The sequence below is a fragment of the Sander vitreus genome, chromosome 6, assembly GCF_031162955.1.
Source record: "Sander vitreus isolate 19-12246 chromosome 6, sanVit1, whole genome shotgun sequence".
Classification (NCBI taxonomy): Eukaryota; Metazoa; Chordata; class Actinopteri; order Perciformes; family Percidae; genus Sander; species Sander vitreus.
The window spans coordinates 16,393,676-16,410,844 of record NC_135860.1 but is presented as its reverse complement, the minus strand read 5'-3'; the positions used below and the strand labels follow the sequence as shown (position 1 = coordinate 16,410,844).

Genomic DNA, 17,169 nt, shown 5'->3' with positions numbered 1-17,169 from the left:
GCAACTGAGGTAAGACAGTAAGAAACATTCAGGAACAAGATCATGCTCCGGTCTACATTCATAATGGCAATTTGCGTTTTTATGTGAGAGAAATCACAGTGATTCCAGTGATTCCTGTTTTGATTTGTAAAGGTGTTCCAATGGGCTTGTGGTTTGAGGCAGTTCCCATTAGAACACATTACAGTAATAAGTGGCCCTCTTTGGTTTCAACACTATTCTCTCATTCGTATAATGTATATCTTAGTAATGAAAAGCTTTCAAATAGATAGATAGATAGATAGATAGATAGGAAGTGGAAACTGCCTTTTGAAATTTAGTTTAACTGGTATTATTCACGCTCCTGAGTTTAACACAGTGACACTTGGGAGATTTTAAAAAAAATCCTTTTTGGGGAAGTGCATGTGTTAGAAAATCACAGGGCATGGGAAGAGTCCCATGTGAGCCATTTAATGGATAAACCTATACATGTATAGTCTCTGGCTGTTGATTTGTTTCTGCATCTTCATGGGGCTCAGGACTCTGATCTGATTCAGCACTCTGATTGGACACTGAGAATCTGCATTTCTCCTGATAGGATGAGCAGAGCTTCTGCCATTTATTTCGATTGGCATCTATCTCATCGACCATCGGCTGCAACTTCCTGTTGAGCTTCAGCATTGCCTGGGAGCGACACATGAGATTACAGTTGATATTCAAAACTCGCAAATTATGCTTTTATTTTTGTGATTTTTAAAATGAGACCCACAGTTAAAGTTTAAGTTCAGACATCAAGGGTTACCTACCTGGTAAAGGGGTTTACATATCCCATCTATCCACTCCAGCTGTAAGGCAGGTAGTTCATCTTTGCGATTGCGGTCAAATATGGCCTACAGAAAGGGTGATAATCTTCTGTCATCCAAAAAATTTCTCATAATTTAAAGTGCTCATATTATGCTCATTTTCAGGTTCATAATTGTATTTAGAGGTTGTACCAGAATAGGTTTATGTAGTTTAATTTTCAGAAAACACCATATATTTGTTGTACTGCACATTACTGCAGCTCCTCTTTTCCCCCTGTGTGTTGAGCTCTCTGTTTTAGCTACAGAGTGAGACATCTCACTTCTGATCAATCTTTGTTGGGAGTTGCACATGCACAGTAAGTACTGTTAGCTAGTCAGTTGCAGAGTATGAGGGCATGCCATGCTAGCAGCTAGGCGAGCATTATAACGTGTGTTATATATAACACAATAAAGGAAAGGGGAAAAGCCAAAAAGCATAATATGAGCACTTTAAGAACATGAGTGTATGCTGGCAACTCTGTATGAGATAGAAATCTGTGTGAAAAGTGAAAAAAATCCCAGTGAGAGATGAGACTTTGAAAGCTTGCTTACTTACCGCTGGGGTCAACTTAAGCTCAGACCTCTCTCTGTCACCTTGTTCAAAGAATTCACTCGTCACCAGCTCTGCAACCTTGGGACATGAATGCCATAAATCATTATTTCCTTATTTTACTCAAACATGATGTAACATTTTGATGTTAAAACATGGGGTGCAAAGCTAGTAGGTGCATGCATTTTGCTATATGTTGTGCTCAATTTACTTTTACTGGTATAGCAAGGACAATTCCTGTATTTTTCACAGAGAACATACACATTTCTCGAGCCTAAAACTGCCAGTATGAAATAGGTAGAACATGCAAACATGTCCTTTGTTTAACCAAATTCCACCTATAGTTTTACATTTCCAAGCCCTCAAACATAAAAGCACAGATGTGAGAAACATCAAACCTGTTTGGATATCTTCCAAGGACGAGTGACCGCACCCAGATCACATCCTGTCATCAGCATGGACCTGTCGATGAGATCAAAGCTCATTTATAGCTGCTTCTTTTAGTCTTTACAGTTACAGTGATATTGGCACAGGAAAGTTTTATTTAGCACAAAGGTAGAAACCTGAGAACTTCTCTGTGTCCTTCATCTGTCCAGCTGAATTCTCCAGACAGAACACACTCAAAGAACTTGGTTCTGCGCCTTACAATGCAGTGAGACAGTCAAGGATACAGAAAATGTTAAAAGACAAAGAAAATACAGTGTTCACCAACCACAATATCCAACCTATTTCAGTTTTATTATATAATCATGACATATTTCAACTCTGAATCCATTAAAAAGACCACTTACTCAAAGTGCAAAGTAAGGTCTGTGGAAAGAATAGCCTGCTTCAATAGTTGCATCATGTTGCTATACTCCTTAGAGCAGAGGTTTGCAAAGATATTGTGACCCTGTGAGAAAAACAAATACAATAGCATGCAGTAGGGACACACACAAAAGCAGGCAAGGATGAATAATAGTAGCTATTATATAGTGGCTAATGTCTCCTTACAGCCAATGCATTGGTAAAGTCATCGCTCACTGTCAAATGCGGCTCCCATTATCAATTTTAATTAGCAATGTGTATAGACTTTCTCTGCCCTCTGTTAAAATAAATCAATAGAGAACACAGTTCCTGATGATCAAACTGATCAAAGCAGTCTCATAATGTCACTGATGGTCAGTGCTGTATGTGTTTTCTTATTAAGTTGGCTGTCAACACTTAAAGCTGTGGTGTGTGGCATTGAGCCATTATTGTACAGACTAGAAAATAAACATTAAAAAAACACCATGACACCATGTGATATTGAAGCTATTTGTAACATGCAACATTGTATTTGATGCTTCTCTTACAGTAAAAATGATCCAATTCATTGGCTAATCCAAATTAGAATTAAAATTTCATCAAGGAGTAAGTGTTCTATCACTTCAAGTTTGACACGTGCAGCTCCTTAGTAAAGGAAAGCAAACTAAGGAAAACTCAGCTAAACCTGTAAACCTATATCAACATATGAGAAATACTGGTCTGACCTCACTTTGTAGGATCATGACTGCATGGTTGAAGTGATGATGCTCCAGGGTGGCTGACGTCCCGTAGAGCAGAGCCAGAGCAGAGCCAGTCCTGCAGGACAAAACAAAGCAGTGACACTTTCAGACACCTATAAGACACTTGTTCGTCATCATACTTCAGGCCTGCGTCACTTACTTAGCTTGAAATGCGTTGTTGGTGCCTCTGTGGTCCAAGTCATGACACAGGCAGCCGACCATTAGTGCCAGTATCTCAGCCTCTGACAGCACATCCTGGAAATTGGCTGTCTGTTATAAAGCAGATAAGCATATTCTTACCAATCCAATCATTATCTATCTATTCTGTTTAATTGTATTTATACTGTATTAGCTAGTGCCATTTGGTGGATGTGATGGGATGGGAAATCTTTGATCAGGAGCTACATTTGCTAATTTGTTTATTGATGTTTGCAAGCTCTCAGCTTACCTGATCATTCAAGTTGATCATTCTCTTTGAGGCTTAACCCAAATATTCCTCTTTTGAATTTTTTCTTAATGATGTTTCTCCTGGGATGTTTCCTCCTAATGATGTTTTCTTTAGCGACTGATTGTTGATAAGTCCACTGAGACTTAAAAATAACCTCAACAACTTGTTATCCTCATCAATGGTCTAAGTTTGGATGGTTTTTTTTGGGTGGAAATTTGCCTTCATACTGTATCAGACAGTTTGACAGTAGGGAGGGAAATCAAACCCGGAGAGAGATTGCAGGGGGGCAACATCTGACACAAGACTCTGGCATGAGAAAAGTTGGAAATCTTGAAACATACTGTGATCATAACAAACATGCACTGCGACACGTTGAAGGCATGTCTCCAGTTGTGATACGCCACAGTTCGATAGTTCTTCCTCACAGTCAAAAGCCAGCGGCACAAAACCTACAAGAAGGCATACAGATGAATATACATACAAACACACTGCCATATCACAGGACATATTCCAGGGCCTCACCTCATAGTCAATTTTAAACTTTTGGACAACACCAAGATCCAGAAACATCCGGAGTGACGCGGTGATCATGGCGTCATTGTCCAAAGAGAAGTCATTGAAGTGAAACTCATCAATGCCTAACTCATTGCTCAGGGGGATCTTAGCTGCCTTAGGGGGGGCAGAGGACAGAGCTGTCAATCACACAATGCCAGCAAGGGAGGATGCTAAGCACTAAAAGGTGTTACACTCACACTTATCAGATTTTGTACATTTCAGCGAGTTAGTATAGTGATAATGTGCATATATAAATGTAGTTTTCTCTGAGATTACCTTGAGTCTGTCAACTTCTACCTTGGAACAGGTAGCATGGTAGGACAACATCTGAAAAAAACGAATCATGCAAAACAGTGAGACATAGAAAACAGAATAAAACAAACTCTTAAAAAAGACACTGTTGCAGAAGATAATATGTTCCAAGAAATGTAACTCCATCTATCTTTCCTACTTCTCTTTATGGCATGGTAGTCTTCTCTTTATATTTATGGTAGAGACGCAGAACCATGTTTTCCGAGGATAATGTGGCTGCTCAGGTTAGATACCGGGCAATAGATCAGAACCCAGATGGAGACGCTAATGAATGTGGAGAGCCACTTTCCTCAATTACTATTTTCTTATACATTCAATATGTTGCAGTGCTTACATCCAGTGCTACAGACTGCTTGGCCCACGTCTTCTTAACTTGATTGTACATCATAGTGTTGTTGATTCCAAGTCCACAGAATATCACAAATGCCTGTACACAAAGAAAAAGTCAGAGAAAAAAACACATAAAAGGAACCTTAAAAATGTGGCATAATGTGTATCCAATGTAACAATGAAAACTTAAAACAAAGTTTAGGTGGAACAGCTGTAATTAAAAAACAAACCTCAAACAGTCTCTGATCTGCATCATTGAACGTCTTCCTGTCTAGGCGGTTCAGAATTTGTGCAACCCCTGTATAAAGCACACACACACACACACACACACACACACACACACACACACACACACACACACACACACACACACACACACACACACAGTTGAATTTCCTGTAACATGAAAATTGGTATCCCAGTGAAACTATTTATTTCTGGTCAATTTACCAATTATCTGGTGAGTTCGATTCCAGATAGGGACACATAACACTGATCTGATGTGGAACCCAGAGGCCTGGTCCGCCTGTGGAAGACAGTGACAATGAAGTTTATGTTTGTTTGAGAAATGATCGAGCCCACATTCTTTCTTTGACTATGAAATGAATTAAAACAGAACACATACAATTGTATTTCTTGGTGTTTGTAGTGTGTGTCCATGCATTTGTGTGAGCTCTAATAGGTCTAAGCAGGAGACTATTGTGTCCACACCTCAGCATCAAAGCGTGGGTCCTGACACACATCACTGATGTTAACAGGCAGTCCTGTGGAAGCCACCAGCTCAGCAATGCTGTTATTGATTAGCCAATCGGAACACGATAGCTTCTCCATGCTGATGTGGCCAATAACACAAACAGGAAACAATAGTCAGGTCTGGGCACTTACACGTGCAGCACAACAGCAGTAAATATTGAGTGAGTTTATTTTTCTTCCTGCTATCTACTATCTTACTATGGATTTGTATGAATGCACATCACATCCATTTATGGTGTGTGTTGCTGTTTTGGCATCCCCCTATGTATAACTCCCCTCCTAGAATTAATAAGCTAATCACAGTCTTTTTCATGATGCCTCTTTCACCTGATGTCATGGTCCATGCTGCACAGGGGAGACATGAGCTCAAACGTCTTGGAGAACTTCACCACCTAATGATAAAACATGCGTCATCACAACCAGCAGGAACAACATTTAGAAACAAAGATAGGAGAGTTTTGCACAAGAAAATCTACATTTATTAATGGTAAAGTTAAAGTAAATGAATCTATGAGGTCGGAAAATCTTAAGAATTGATAAAGAGCCTCACAGGTGAGTCGATGTCTTCAAGTAGAAGCACAGAGCAGCGTTCACACTGCAGCAGCGTCAGCGCTCGCTGCATGATCTTCCTAACAATCTTCTCCAGGTCGGTCTGCTCCTCAAACAGGTCATTGACCACCTCCAGCAGAGTCTGTGGCAACGAGAAAGGACCCTAATGACTTATGTGGATTTCACAGTGTTGACATATGTTTGCATCTACATTTTTTAATCAAGTATAAAAATGTTAATGTTATTGTTGATTCTCCAGTGGCTATAAAACAACCAAACATATTTTTGTAAATGCACAGTTTATATTCTCTTACCCTACTTCTTTCATACTCCTTGCGAGACTCCGAAAACAACTTGGCATTGGAAATCGATATTCCACAGAACGGTAGATACATCTGCAGTACCTGAGTAAAAGTAAGAAAAAAGTTCTGAAAAACATGCATAATCAATAACAATGTTAGCTATTTGTATGCTAAACAAAAGGGCATAAACTAGGTAAGAGACAAAGAAAGAGTGAGTGGAGATGGGGGTAGAAAGTCACGATTGAGTTAGTTGCTTCTCTGAACAAATTCCTCTCAAATAGATTAATGAAGTATTGATTTGGAGAAAGAAGGCATTTAGTGAGACATCAAGGGCCCTTAAGTGTCAAGATAAGCTGAGATGTTTTTTTCTATTTTCAGTGTCTTTGTTGCTCAAAAGCAGATACTAAAGTTACTTTGCTTTGGCTTTATTTAGAGTTTTGTTTTATATTCACATACAGCAAAATCATTTAAAAAAAAAACCTGGAGACCATCTTGCGTGGGCAATGGACTTTTCTCTTCTTCCTACCCCCTATTTCCAATGAGCCTTGCTAGGACCAACCCCATCTTCGAACTTGGCCTTCATTTTGATCTCAACTACACACATGTAAAGTTTTGTGAGTGCATCATGCACGGTTTTGACGCTATCACGTCTTAAAATCTGTCCACAGACACACAGACATACACCTGGCAAAGTACTCAAAGCTGCCTCTGTGGTAGTCCAGGATCCCATTTTGCAATAATGACACACACACACACACACACACACACACACACACACACACACACACACACACACACACACACACACACACACACACACACACACACTGGTGCAGCTGGTAAAAAGGCTTACATTACTGCAAACTCAAAACTTTGTTTAAAGTTGATTTCTTTGAAGTGGAGTCCACAAAACAAGTGTCATTAGAATAGATGATTTCCACAACTTTATTCTGCCACCTTGTGGACAAACTGTTGCATCTCAGTGAAGCTGAACTCTTGCAAAGGTGAATAATAATAATAATAATAATAATAATAACATGTTTGATGACTACAGAGATTGACTGCACCAGCATCTCTCTGTCTTTTCAATGTATTTAGCATACACAGAGTGAGTCAAATGAGCACCTTTTCTTTTTTATTGCCTTGCTACACACAGAAGATACACAATATGTTACAGTTTTTTTGGATTGCTAACATGCATTGTTCAAAACTGAAATCACATTGTCAAAACTCTTCACACGCGAAACAGAAGTCTATGTGGACTAAATGAACTCTTTTTTCATTCATGCACCACCACCTGCCAAACACTTTGTAATCTGCAGCACATTGTTCAAATGCCAACACCCTGTTAAAACATTCAAAACAGATTGATGGCAGTTTGTGTGCATTTCTGCAGTAACCATATTGAAATATATAGAACATTTTAGCAGAATATTTACAATAAAACAAAGTAATAATTCCAAACAGCTGATTCCAACTGAAAGAGAAGACATAAGATTTGATGTTGATGAGAACTTGTGGCCAAATGCAGGAGACAGGGCTGACTAGAACCCTCACAGTGCTATACAGTATGAGTGATTATACTATAGCCTACATGTTGATGGTTTTTGTTGTAATTACAGTATCGTTGCAGCCGTGGAATTTCAGGAATTTGTTTTTGGTTCAACTTTTTATTTTTCACAAGTAAATTACTATATGCACAAATATATAACAAATAAAGGATATTGAAGCAAATTTCTGATTCGTTCTTGTTACATACAGTATACTTTAGTAAAGTCAATAAAGTGAACAGCTATTATTCTTATTTTATAATGAAATACTAATTATTGTGTTTTAATTGACGATGTATGCTTTCTAAGTGATAGTTGTTGCCAATGTTTTGGTCCAACAAGCTTACAGTATTTTAAGACATGTAGGAAGTGTTTGGTGGGTTTGGAGGTGAGGTTAACTGTTTGGCCAAGATGCATGTTGGTAATGCCGACTGTATGAAGAGTTTTAAAAAAAAGTGGCTTTAGTACTGACTGACGCTTGTTAGAAAATCAAAGAAAAAAACTGTATTTGCTCATCAACAAACTGGAAGAATGAAAATGTATGTATAGGCTGTGGAACTGTTAAAACATAAATTCTAGGAAACCAATTCCAAGTGGAGTATTCACAGAGCAATTGAAAGTATATCCATTGAAAATGTGTTTCCTAAGTGTGCGTATATATTGCACAGCCATACATAGTAATGCTCCTCACTTGAATAAGAGGTTGATCTCCTCACTTCATTCTTCTGGTGGTTTACTTCCGAGGGAACACTTGCCCCTCTCCACAGCCATTAAGAAGATTCACAGTACAAACAGTGTTTTCGGCTGCATGGCTCAAGAGCTTCTGTGCAATAAGTGTTACTGTGTGTGTGTGTGTGTGTGTGTGTGTGTGTGTGTGTGTGTGTGTGTGTGTGTGTGTGTGTGTGTGTGTGTGTGTGTGTGTATTCCACAAGAATCCAATTTTAACTCCATCTCAAAGATGCCTTTAATGGTCAAACCAACTGCAATAATACTGAAGATGTTACATAAAAAGCCAATAAAGTGGATGTGAATGTGAAAATCCCAACATGTAGCTGAGACATAACAACGGCTCACCTTCTCATCATCCTCGGTAAAGGGGGTGCCCATGGGATTTTTGTTGATTGCTTGTACAACACCTATGACTTCTCCATCACTGTTACAGATGGCCATACAGAGGATGGACTGAGTCTTGTAGCCTGTTAACTTGTCTATCTCATCACTGAAGCGGTGGTCCTGGAATAGTGTTCACATAAACACATGGTACACATATATCAAACATGCACAATGCCACATTAATACAATACACACATATACCTAAATGCCAGCATGTTTGACGTTGTAGTCCTGCATGAATACATTGCTTCAAATATTTGGGGTTTACGCACTTGTGTCACGTACAATAAAGCTGGAGGCCTCTTGTTTTTACTATAAGCAGGAAAAACTGTAATACCTCTGACACATATCTACACTTTGCAGTAATAGACCTCAGGGGGGTCAGCATTATCATGTAGCCCGAGCCTCCCATGCAGCCCAGGGCCATGATATAATGATGTGGAGTGCAACTGTTGTGGTATAGGACAAGATCTGATTTGTGAAAAGAATTATAACGTTTGTTTTACTGCCTTTTTCTTTGAATCTTATAGAGAGTTTTTTCTCCATTTCTTTAAGGTTGACTGACCCTTCTACACTGAGCGTTCCTTTGCTCAACTCACACAGTTCAACTTCAAAAACAGCTTTCACTTGTGAATACTTTTTATGTGTGAATGTGGACAAAGGGGCGCCCCTTTATGTACTTTACTCCTAATAGCGAGTCCCACACCAGTCATACATCATTAATCAATAGCTTTACTCACTGTAAATACATCTGCATTAACTTTAGTCTAAGTAAAATCATGTGTAGTTATCGTACACATGTAGTTACTTTTACCTCATATGCGTTTGGGATGTTTACAGTTTCCCCATGCTCTGCCACATATCCAATGATTCCCTTTCCCCATGGCACCTGCACTTCATTGGAGTTCAGGGTGCTGGATGATGGTCTGACAGTGGTGCCAGAGTGCACATCAAAGAATTTGGACACCAGTGTCCTCTTGTGTGCGGGTCCCTCCACAAGGAAAAGCGAACACCTGTCTGCATCCACCAGGATACACACATTGATCAGGATCTTATAACTGAGGTTTGTCAGGTCCAAATCATTGGAGATATCCTTTACTAACTCCAAGAAAAACTCCCTCTCGTTGGTTTCCTTAAGTCTGTATTTGTAGTCGATGGCGCTGGACGCGTACTGGGGCACGTTGACCCTGGACTCCAGCAGGGCGCTCAGGATGTGCGCGGTGGTCGGAGGCAGGGAGCTGGCTTTACGCAGGAGCGCACGGCGCCTCATGCTGGACTGGGACTCGTGTTCGCTCAGGCTCACATGCTCGTCGTAGGTTCGGTGTGCGGTGGTGGCTTTGGAGCGGGCGAAGTTCCTTCGCAGCTCCATGTGGGACGATCTGCGCCTGAGCCCGTCTGAGTTGGTCGGCCAGAGCGGGTCCCTGGCAGCGCCGCGCTTCTCCTCGGCTGTGGACACTTGTTTCGACGGCTGATGCTCCTTCAACCATCTGCTAACTTGATCACATTTTGCCTTTCGAACGAGATACTCCTCGAAGAGATCTGGATGGCAGTCCAAAAACGCCTCTATATCCGAGAAGTCAAATGTTGTCATGGTGAAAGCTGCTGTGAGAACCAGATGAGACACTCAAATGCAAAAGAACAAGAGTTAGAGGAGAGGATGACGGAGTGATGCGGCTGCAGCCGAGCTTTCAGAGAAGTGATGTCCTCAAAACATGAATTCATTCACTCCCCTTTATGAGACAGCCCATCGTATTCCTCCCTGAAACACTGGGAGCAAACGTGGTCAAACAGATTCAGTTTACTTGAGACCGGATCGATGATGCCTGAGAGACGTTACAGCTGTCAGTCAAGTCGAGATTGAACGTCTCTGGGGGTCAGAGTGGAATACTATGCAGAAGTGTAGAAAAACATAGCGCCTACATATTCTCCTTAGAAATTGCTGCAGGGTAGGCTGTTCACTCGCTCTCTTCATTCTTTACCACCAGAGACACTGTGCAGGGCTCCAATCAAAACCGAGTACAAATTTGATGTTTTCTTTACATTTAAAAAGTGCAGGCAAGACACAATTTTTTTATGTACAGTGTGTAATAAGAGTAATGTGTTTGTTTGAAAGGGACAACAAGACAAATATGTATATTTAAACAATAAAACATGAACACACTCACACACAACCTCTGTGTTTTGTTTTTTTCCCAAGGCCCCTGACCCTTAGGTAGGATGTGGGTGGATGGTTGGCCATACAAAGAGTCTGACCTTGACACCATGGACCAGTGCAACAGTCAATGCATTGTGGTGTATTTTGTAGCACACTGAGAAACGAACTGCAGTATTTCATTGTTCCATATGAAGACTTGCTGCACAGGCCCTGTGTCAAAAATCAAATTTCAAGACAGTTTACATGCTTACTTAGAGAACATTCCTAAATCAAATTACCAAAAACTAATAGATACAGAGCAAACCTGGGGCTGGGGCCTGGTAGTGGTTTGGGAGTAAGGACCCAATGCTAGTTTGTGGGTCTCTAGCAGGTTTTTTTACCCAAGGGGTTAAACTGGTCATTTGCAAAATTAATGGAGAAAATACCCAACGTCACATGTTTTTCCTTTAGAGAGAGGTGAGTTCATTTATCAGAGTGTTTGCGAGGTTATTGGTAACTATAACAACTACAGATTAAGTTGAACTTCAGTTGGTGTGTACAACCCTGTAGCATTACCTGCATGTGCACAATAAGTTAATATTATAGGATAGTCACTGCAGGCTGTGGCACATTTATAATGCTGCAGTAGCAGCATGTAATGTAATCCAGAGAGCAGCGGCTCCGCTGGGGCAGAGCAGGATAATTGGTTACTGGACTTGGCTTAGGCTGCTTGATAGGTCTTGGGTGTTTTGCTGAGACTTTGGACAGGGTCTCTTGGGAATCCCAATTAAAAAGCAGAATGCAGAATATGGGTCTTGTGAGGGCCAACAAACAAGGCAAACCTTGCAGCTTGGAAAGCGGCCTATGTCATGTCCAAGGAGAGGCAGCTGCATTGATTATAGTGTAAGTCTTCTCTGTGTGCTGATTGAAAAGTATTTAGATGCAGTTTACAAGGGAGCAGATCAGGTGTGCTGTCCCATTTTAGAGGGCCTGAAAATGTTTGTTTTTTTCAGTCAATTTATCACCGTGAGTAATGGGATCCCACATGAACACTATTTTCTGCAAAGGTTTTGGATTTTCACATGAGAGAGAAATACTTAGGAAGCCAAGTTTTCAAGGGCTTTAATGTTTGCAATGTTGTTTTCATATTACTGTAGAGCATGCATATAATTGAGTCAATCCCAAAATGTGGACAGGCTTTCTGGGATCTCGTAGTAAAATCAGGGATTACTATGCTTTACTATTATTTCACTCACCAGGAATTGACACAATGAGGTTCCTTAATTGGGACAAAATTTCATCAAATGGAGTTTGAGGATTAATACAAATCCTTTTATATGAAAAGTTTTAGAAAAGTCTCCTAACACACACACACACACGCACACTCCAAAATGGATAAATCACTTTGCATTATGGTTACTTTTGTTATTTTTTACTTTCATTAGAGTCTTTTGTGTCTGTTAAGTTAGCACTATTCATGCTCAATCAGTCAGTAATAACAGCACGGACATAGCCGTCCACTAAATCCTGGAAGAAGATGTTCTACAAAATGAGCATGTTATGTCTAAATCAACATCAGAACAGGATCATCCTCGGACTGCAATTGTCTTCTAGACTTGTGGCTTTGTCTAAGGCATACAGTTTGAATTTTTAACTTTTTATGTTGCAGAGGAATGGACACAATGAAAGACGACTCCTGTAACCAAACACCACACACACACACACACACACACACACACACACACACACACACACACACACACACATAGCTTGTATCTGGTGTCAGTGTGTGCCGGCTGGAACCAGCTTGATTTTCATTCCACCCCATGCTTAGTTGTATGAGTTCACCAAACTGTGAATGTGTAATATTATCAGATCCACACTTGATGACTGAATGATGGGCATCCAGAGCAGTGATTTCCCACTGGATATGAAAATAGTGACATAATATGAAATGTCAGCACATTTTGACCATCCAGTTATTACAACTGTAAGCCTGACAGTGTGACATTGTCAAACAATTACTTTCCAAAGGTTACAGTTGATATTTTTTTCTGATCTTATCAAGCAAAATGTGTGATGTTGTTTCAGTCTCTCGTCTTACAAAAGTTGATTAAACCACACTTCGGTTTAAACGCTATGTGCTGTGGGCTGGATTGGGTGTCACTCACTCCGATTCTATTGTTCTTTAATGTAACACCATCACTCTGGCTGAGCCAGGAATACAAACAAACCTCACTGGTCACAAGTGAAGACAAGGGAGTCCTGCTCTGCCAAAGAAGGCTTCAATGTTTCTACTATTATCCATTTGGACTAAGAAGACTGCTGTTTTTCTGCCTTTTACCAAGGACTGAAAAAATCTATCCCATTGATTTCTCTAAACCACTGCCCAGGTAAGTGAACATAACTGTGGGTTTTAGGGATTCTTTCTGATTAATTGTTGTTGATTAAATCTTGTAGTGACAGAGTTAAAACGTTTTTTATTTAATTGAAATAAACATACACGTTTGCATTAGTATGCTTTAACTTAAGCATAACTTAAAATGTGTGTAAACATACCATTCATTTATGAGCCAAGCTGGTTGTGTTAAATTTAGGAAGAAACTGGTAGAAACGTCGGTTGTCCTCCTGATTGGTATTGTTATTATCACCAGACCAGTGGGTATAACATTAATGATAAAAGAAAAGGTTTCACCCCAGATGTTGCTTAATCCTCTGTATTCTTGCCCTCATTTACTCATACTAGTGTTTCATCCTGCCTTCTTCACCCTCCTTTATTCTGAGTCAGAGCTCCAGCAGCCAGATGGAGCCCAGGTCCTCCCTTAAACCTGGCATCCCTCCAGATTTACATGGCTATTATCACTTTGGTAATGGAGGAGCCATCATATCTGAGTGAGTGTAAAAACATTCTGTGTAGAAATTTAAAATGGAATACATAAACTGCAGCGCCAATAGATTGTTGTTTCACCTTTACAGGCATACCACCAGTCAAAAACGATATTACAATACCGGCAGAAAGAAAAGTAAAGTTTGTCTCAATGACCAGCTGTGAGTAGCCATGATTAATCATAACTATTGTCATTATTAACAAGAATGATAGCATTAATTTAATTTCTTTTCTCAGCATACCAAAACCAACTGATGTAAATATGGCGTGAGTACTTTCTGATTGTTGTTTTTTTTTTTGCAAAGTTAAAAACTTTCTTGTGTCTGCCTCAAAATCATTTCATTTCCTGGTGGTTCTAACAGGGAGAAAATGATAAAGATAGCAACTCCAAAAGAGCATCCCTATTCGTCCCACATCTCCAAGTTTGCAATGTTCCCATCCTTCCGCTCTCCAGATGACCCTAAAACAGGAGTCCGAGCTGCCTCCCAACCTTTCCTCAACCCCCTCATCCCAAATAGTGCGCTGGACATCACTCTGCTGAGCAAAACTATAGGTGAAAGGGCATTGTGGTAAAAGGGGAATGATAAAATAGATGTTCTTAGAGAGGTTTAAGATGTCTTTATTTCCATGTCCAGGTAGTCCATACAGACACGAGGTCTTGGAGACAACCATGAACACCAGGAAGAAAGCTGTTATATGGACCGGAGAGCATGGCTTCTGCAATGTGAGTAATGAAATATATGACTTTACATTAGCATTAAGGTTTTCCAAATCATCAAATCACAATATTGTTCTGATCATTTTCTAAATGCTCTAACATCTTCCTTCCAGCATACAAAGCCATTGAAGGGAGAGAACCAGGTTTTCTACCCAACTCCTCCAAAGACAGTGCTGCCCAACCCTAAACTTCGTGACTGGGATTTGTCGATATCTGAGCGGACAAGCAACATGCTGAAAAATTTGGAGAGGACACACTGGCTCACCTCGTACCAAATGCACCACACAGGTAAAGAAGCCTAAATGTATGTTAATATATATTAGGGACTGTACAAATGTTATTTGGGGTGGGGAGTGGGCCTGAATCTTCTATTTCATTTACAGAACTATTCTGTTCTCCGCATGTGGCAAAGCACAGCTTTATAAACTGTGACAAACTGTCCTTCTTTTCTGACCGCCACTCCTCCCCAATAATTTCTGTTCAGTCCCTGAGCAAGAAGCTGAAAAATAAGAACACAGAGTACATTTTGCTATTAGAGAAGATGAAAGCCTCTTTGCAATGTAATAATCTAGTAATAGGATATGCATGATTTTAACATTTAAATGATTTGAATCAAATACAGTAATATTGATTTTTGATTTTTCTAAGGATCGGGGCCAGCAAATCCTCTAAAGATAGATGATTTCAAGGACAAAATCTGTGACATTACTGGGATGAATTCACACACTGCACCACTGGTAGAATCCTTGAGAACATTGCACCTTTATCAGCAATATTGACAGTGTGCAACACTAATCCTATTGAATTCCTTTCCCTACAGAGAGAAAGGTCCTTTCCGATGTTTGTTCCCTCTAAACCCAGAGGAGAATGTAGAAGAAGACAGGGGAGCACCTGCAGTCCCGCTGTTGCTGAACTCCTAAATCGATCTCCAGCTCCAAACCAAGGCACTGCTTCAGATGCTATAAACCAACATAGACCCCGAGAGATCACAGCTAAGTATAATGAGACACCAGATTCAAACCAAAAGGGTCATAGTCAATCAAACAGCTCTGGCTCCACAGAAGCACGGAGCACTGAGCCATACCAAGAGGTCCTACACAACCAACAAAGTGTGAGCAAACGCTCTGTATATAAGGGCAGAGGGAGAGAAAACAGCAAAGTCCAGTTTGATATTAGTCCAAGGCAAGAATCCGCCTCACAGAGCAGCCAAGAGGCTAGCGCTGCCCCGATCGCAGGTACAGAGCGACCCCTGGACCTGTACAACCGCCCACTTTCCCAGGAAGAGATGGAGGTCAACAAGAAGAAAAGCCTGATCGAGCTGCATGTAAATGATGAACCAAGTAGTAAAATGCAGTATTATAAAGCTGGAAGAAATGTATCTAGCATTAGTCAGTCATCTGTGGCCAAGGATCTGGCAGGTATTGAATCAAATGTTGAGTTATCATTAAGGGCAGCTTCAGAGCAGGAGAAGCTGGCAAAGGGCAGAGAGCCACCACACAGTATTTCTAACCCCTGCATCCTGCCGAGGATGGACAGAGCCGGGAGTGTAGGTAGAGAAGGCACAGCTCTCTGCCTCCTGGACCTTCAAAATTCATTCAGTAAGACGAAGGCCAATCGCAACTTTAACAGCTCCATCACACGTGCTGCTGTGAACCTGAGGGACAATGTAGTCACAGGGAAGAAACATGATTTCTATGGGATCAACTGTTACTACCTGCATGGCTAACCTAATGGACATGAATTCTCACATCCTTGTAAATAATAATAATAATGATTTGAATCTTAAGAGCAAGTGAATGCCTAAGATGTAACCACTACTGAATACTTGATGTTGACATTTAAATCAACAATATTTTACTTTGAAAATCATCTCTCTGAATTTATGTGCTTTGAATTCCACTTGAAATTTCCAGAAGGTCATCTAAAATGGTGAAATAAAAAAATAAATAAAAAAGATTTTAGATTTAGGTTTGATGAATTCAAAATGTTCAAGGGGCTAACTAAACGTTGCTTAGTTAGTCAAATTCTGATTATTTTCTTTAAAGGTCCCATGACATGGTGCTCTTTGGGTGCTTTTATATAGGCCTCAGTGGTCCCCTAATACTGTATCTGAAGTCTCTTTCCCAAAATTCAGCCTTGGTGCAGAATTACAGCCACTAGAGCCAGTCCCACAATGAGCTTTCCTTAGGATGTGCCATTTCTGTGTCTGTAGCTATTGAGGAGGAGAGAGGGGGGACAAGGTGGAGGGTGGGGGTGTGGCCTTGACCAACTGCCACTTTGCTCGTTTGAAAGCCATGATGTCTCTCTCTCATGGGTGGGCCAAATTCTCTGGGCGGGCAAAGCAGAGAAAGGGGAGGTAACCTTCCTCCTTATGACCTCATAAGGAGCAAGATTCCAGATCAGCCCATCTGAGCTTTCATTTTCTCAAAGGCGGAGCAGGACACCCAGGGCTCAGTTTACACCTATCACCATTTCTAGCCACTGGGGGACCATAGGCATGCTGGGGGAACACATATTAATGTTAAAAAACCTCATAAAGTGAAATTTTCATGCCATGGGACCTTTAAACGGTCAAATAAATCAGGTTGCTTAAATTGGATTGGTCAAATCAAGACACCACAATT

At 40.5% G+C, this 17,169-nt stretch overlaps 2 protein-coding genes across 2 annotated transcripts; one reads left to right on the top strand and one right to left on the bottom strand.

The window, feature by feature from the left end:
* Positions 1-459: 459 nt before the first annotated feature.
* On the bottom strand, positions 460-10,397 carry pde11al (phosphodiesterase 11a, like). Its single transcript, XM_078251865.1, has 20 exons — positions 9,621-10,397; positions 8,768-8,926; positions 6,156-6,245; positions 5,843-5,983; positions 5,620-5,684; positions 5,251-5,371; positions 4,990-5,065; positions 4,770-4,837; positions 4,544-4,636; positions 4,174-4,224; positions 3,865-4,011; positions 3,684-3,791; positions 3,055-3,164; positions 2,880-2,970; positions 2,160-2,260; positions 1,932-2,009; positions 1,767-1,830; positions 1,375-1,449; positions 783-866; positions 460-660 (listed from the first exon to the last, which is right to left on the bottom strand). The coding sequence occupies exons 1-20, from the start codon at positions 10,395-10,397 to the stop codon at positions 460-462; spliced, it is 2,700 nt and encodes an 899-aa protein (XP_078107991.1).
* Positions 10,398-14,089: 3,692 nt separating this feature from the next.
* spmip4 (sperm microtubule inner protein 4) lies at positions 14,090-16,271 on the top strand. The gene is made up of 5 exons (XM_078251863.1): positions 14,090-14,094; positions 14,190-14,380; positions 14,463-14,551; positions 14,659-14,833; positions 15,478-16,271. The coding sequence occupies exons 1-5, from the start codon at positions 14,090-14,092 to the stop codon at positions 16,269-16,271; spliced, it is 1,254 nt and encodes a 417-aa protein (XP_078107989.1).
* The last annotated feature ends 898 nt before the right edge of the window (positions 16,272-17,169 follow it).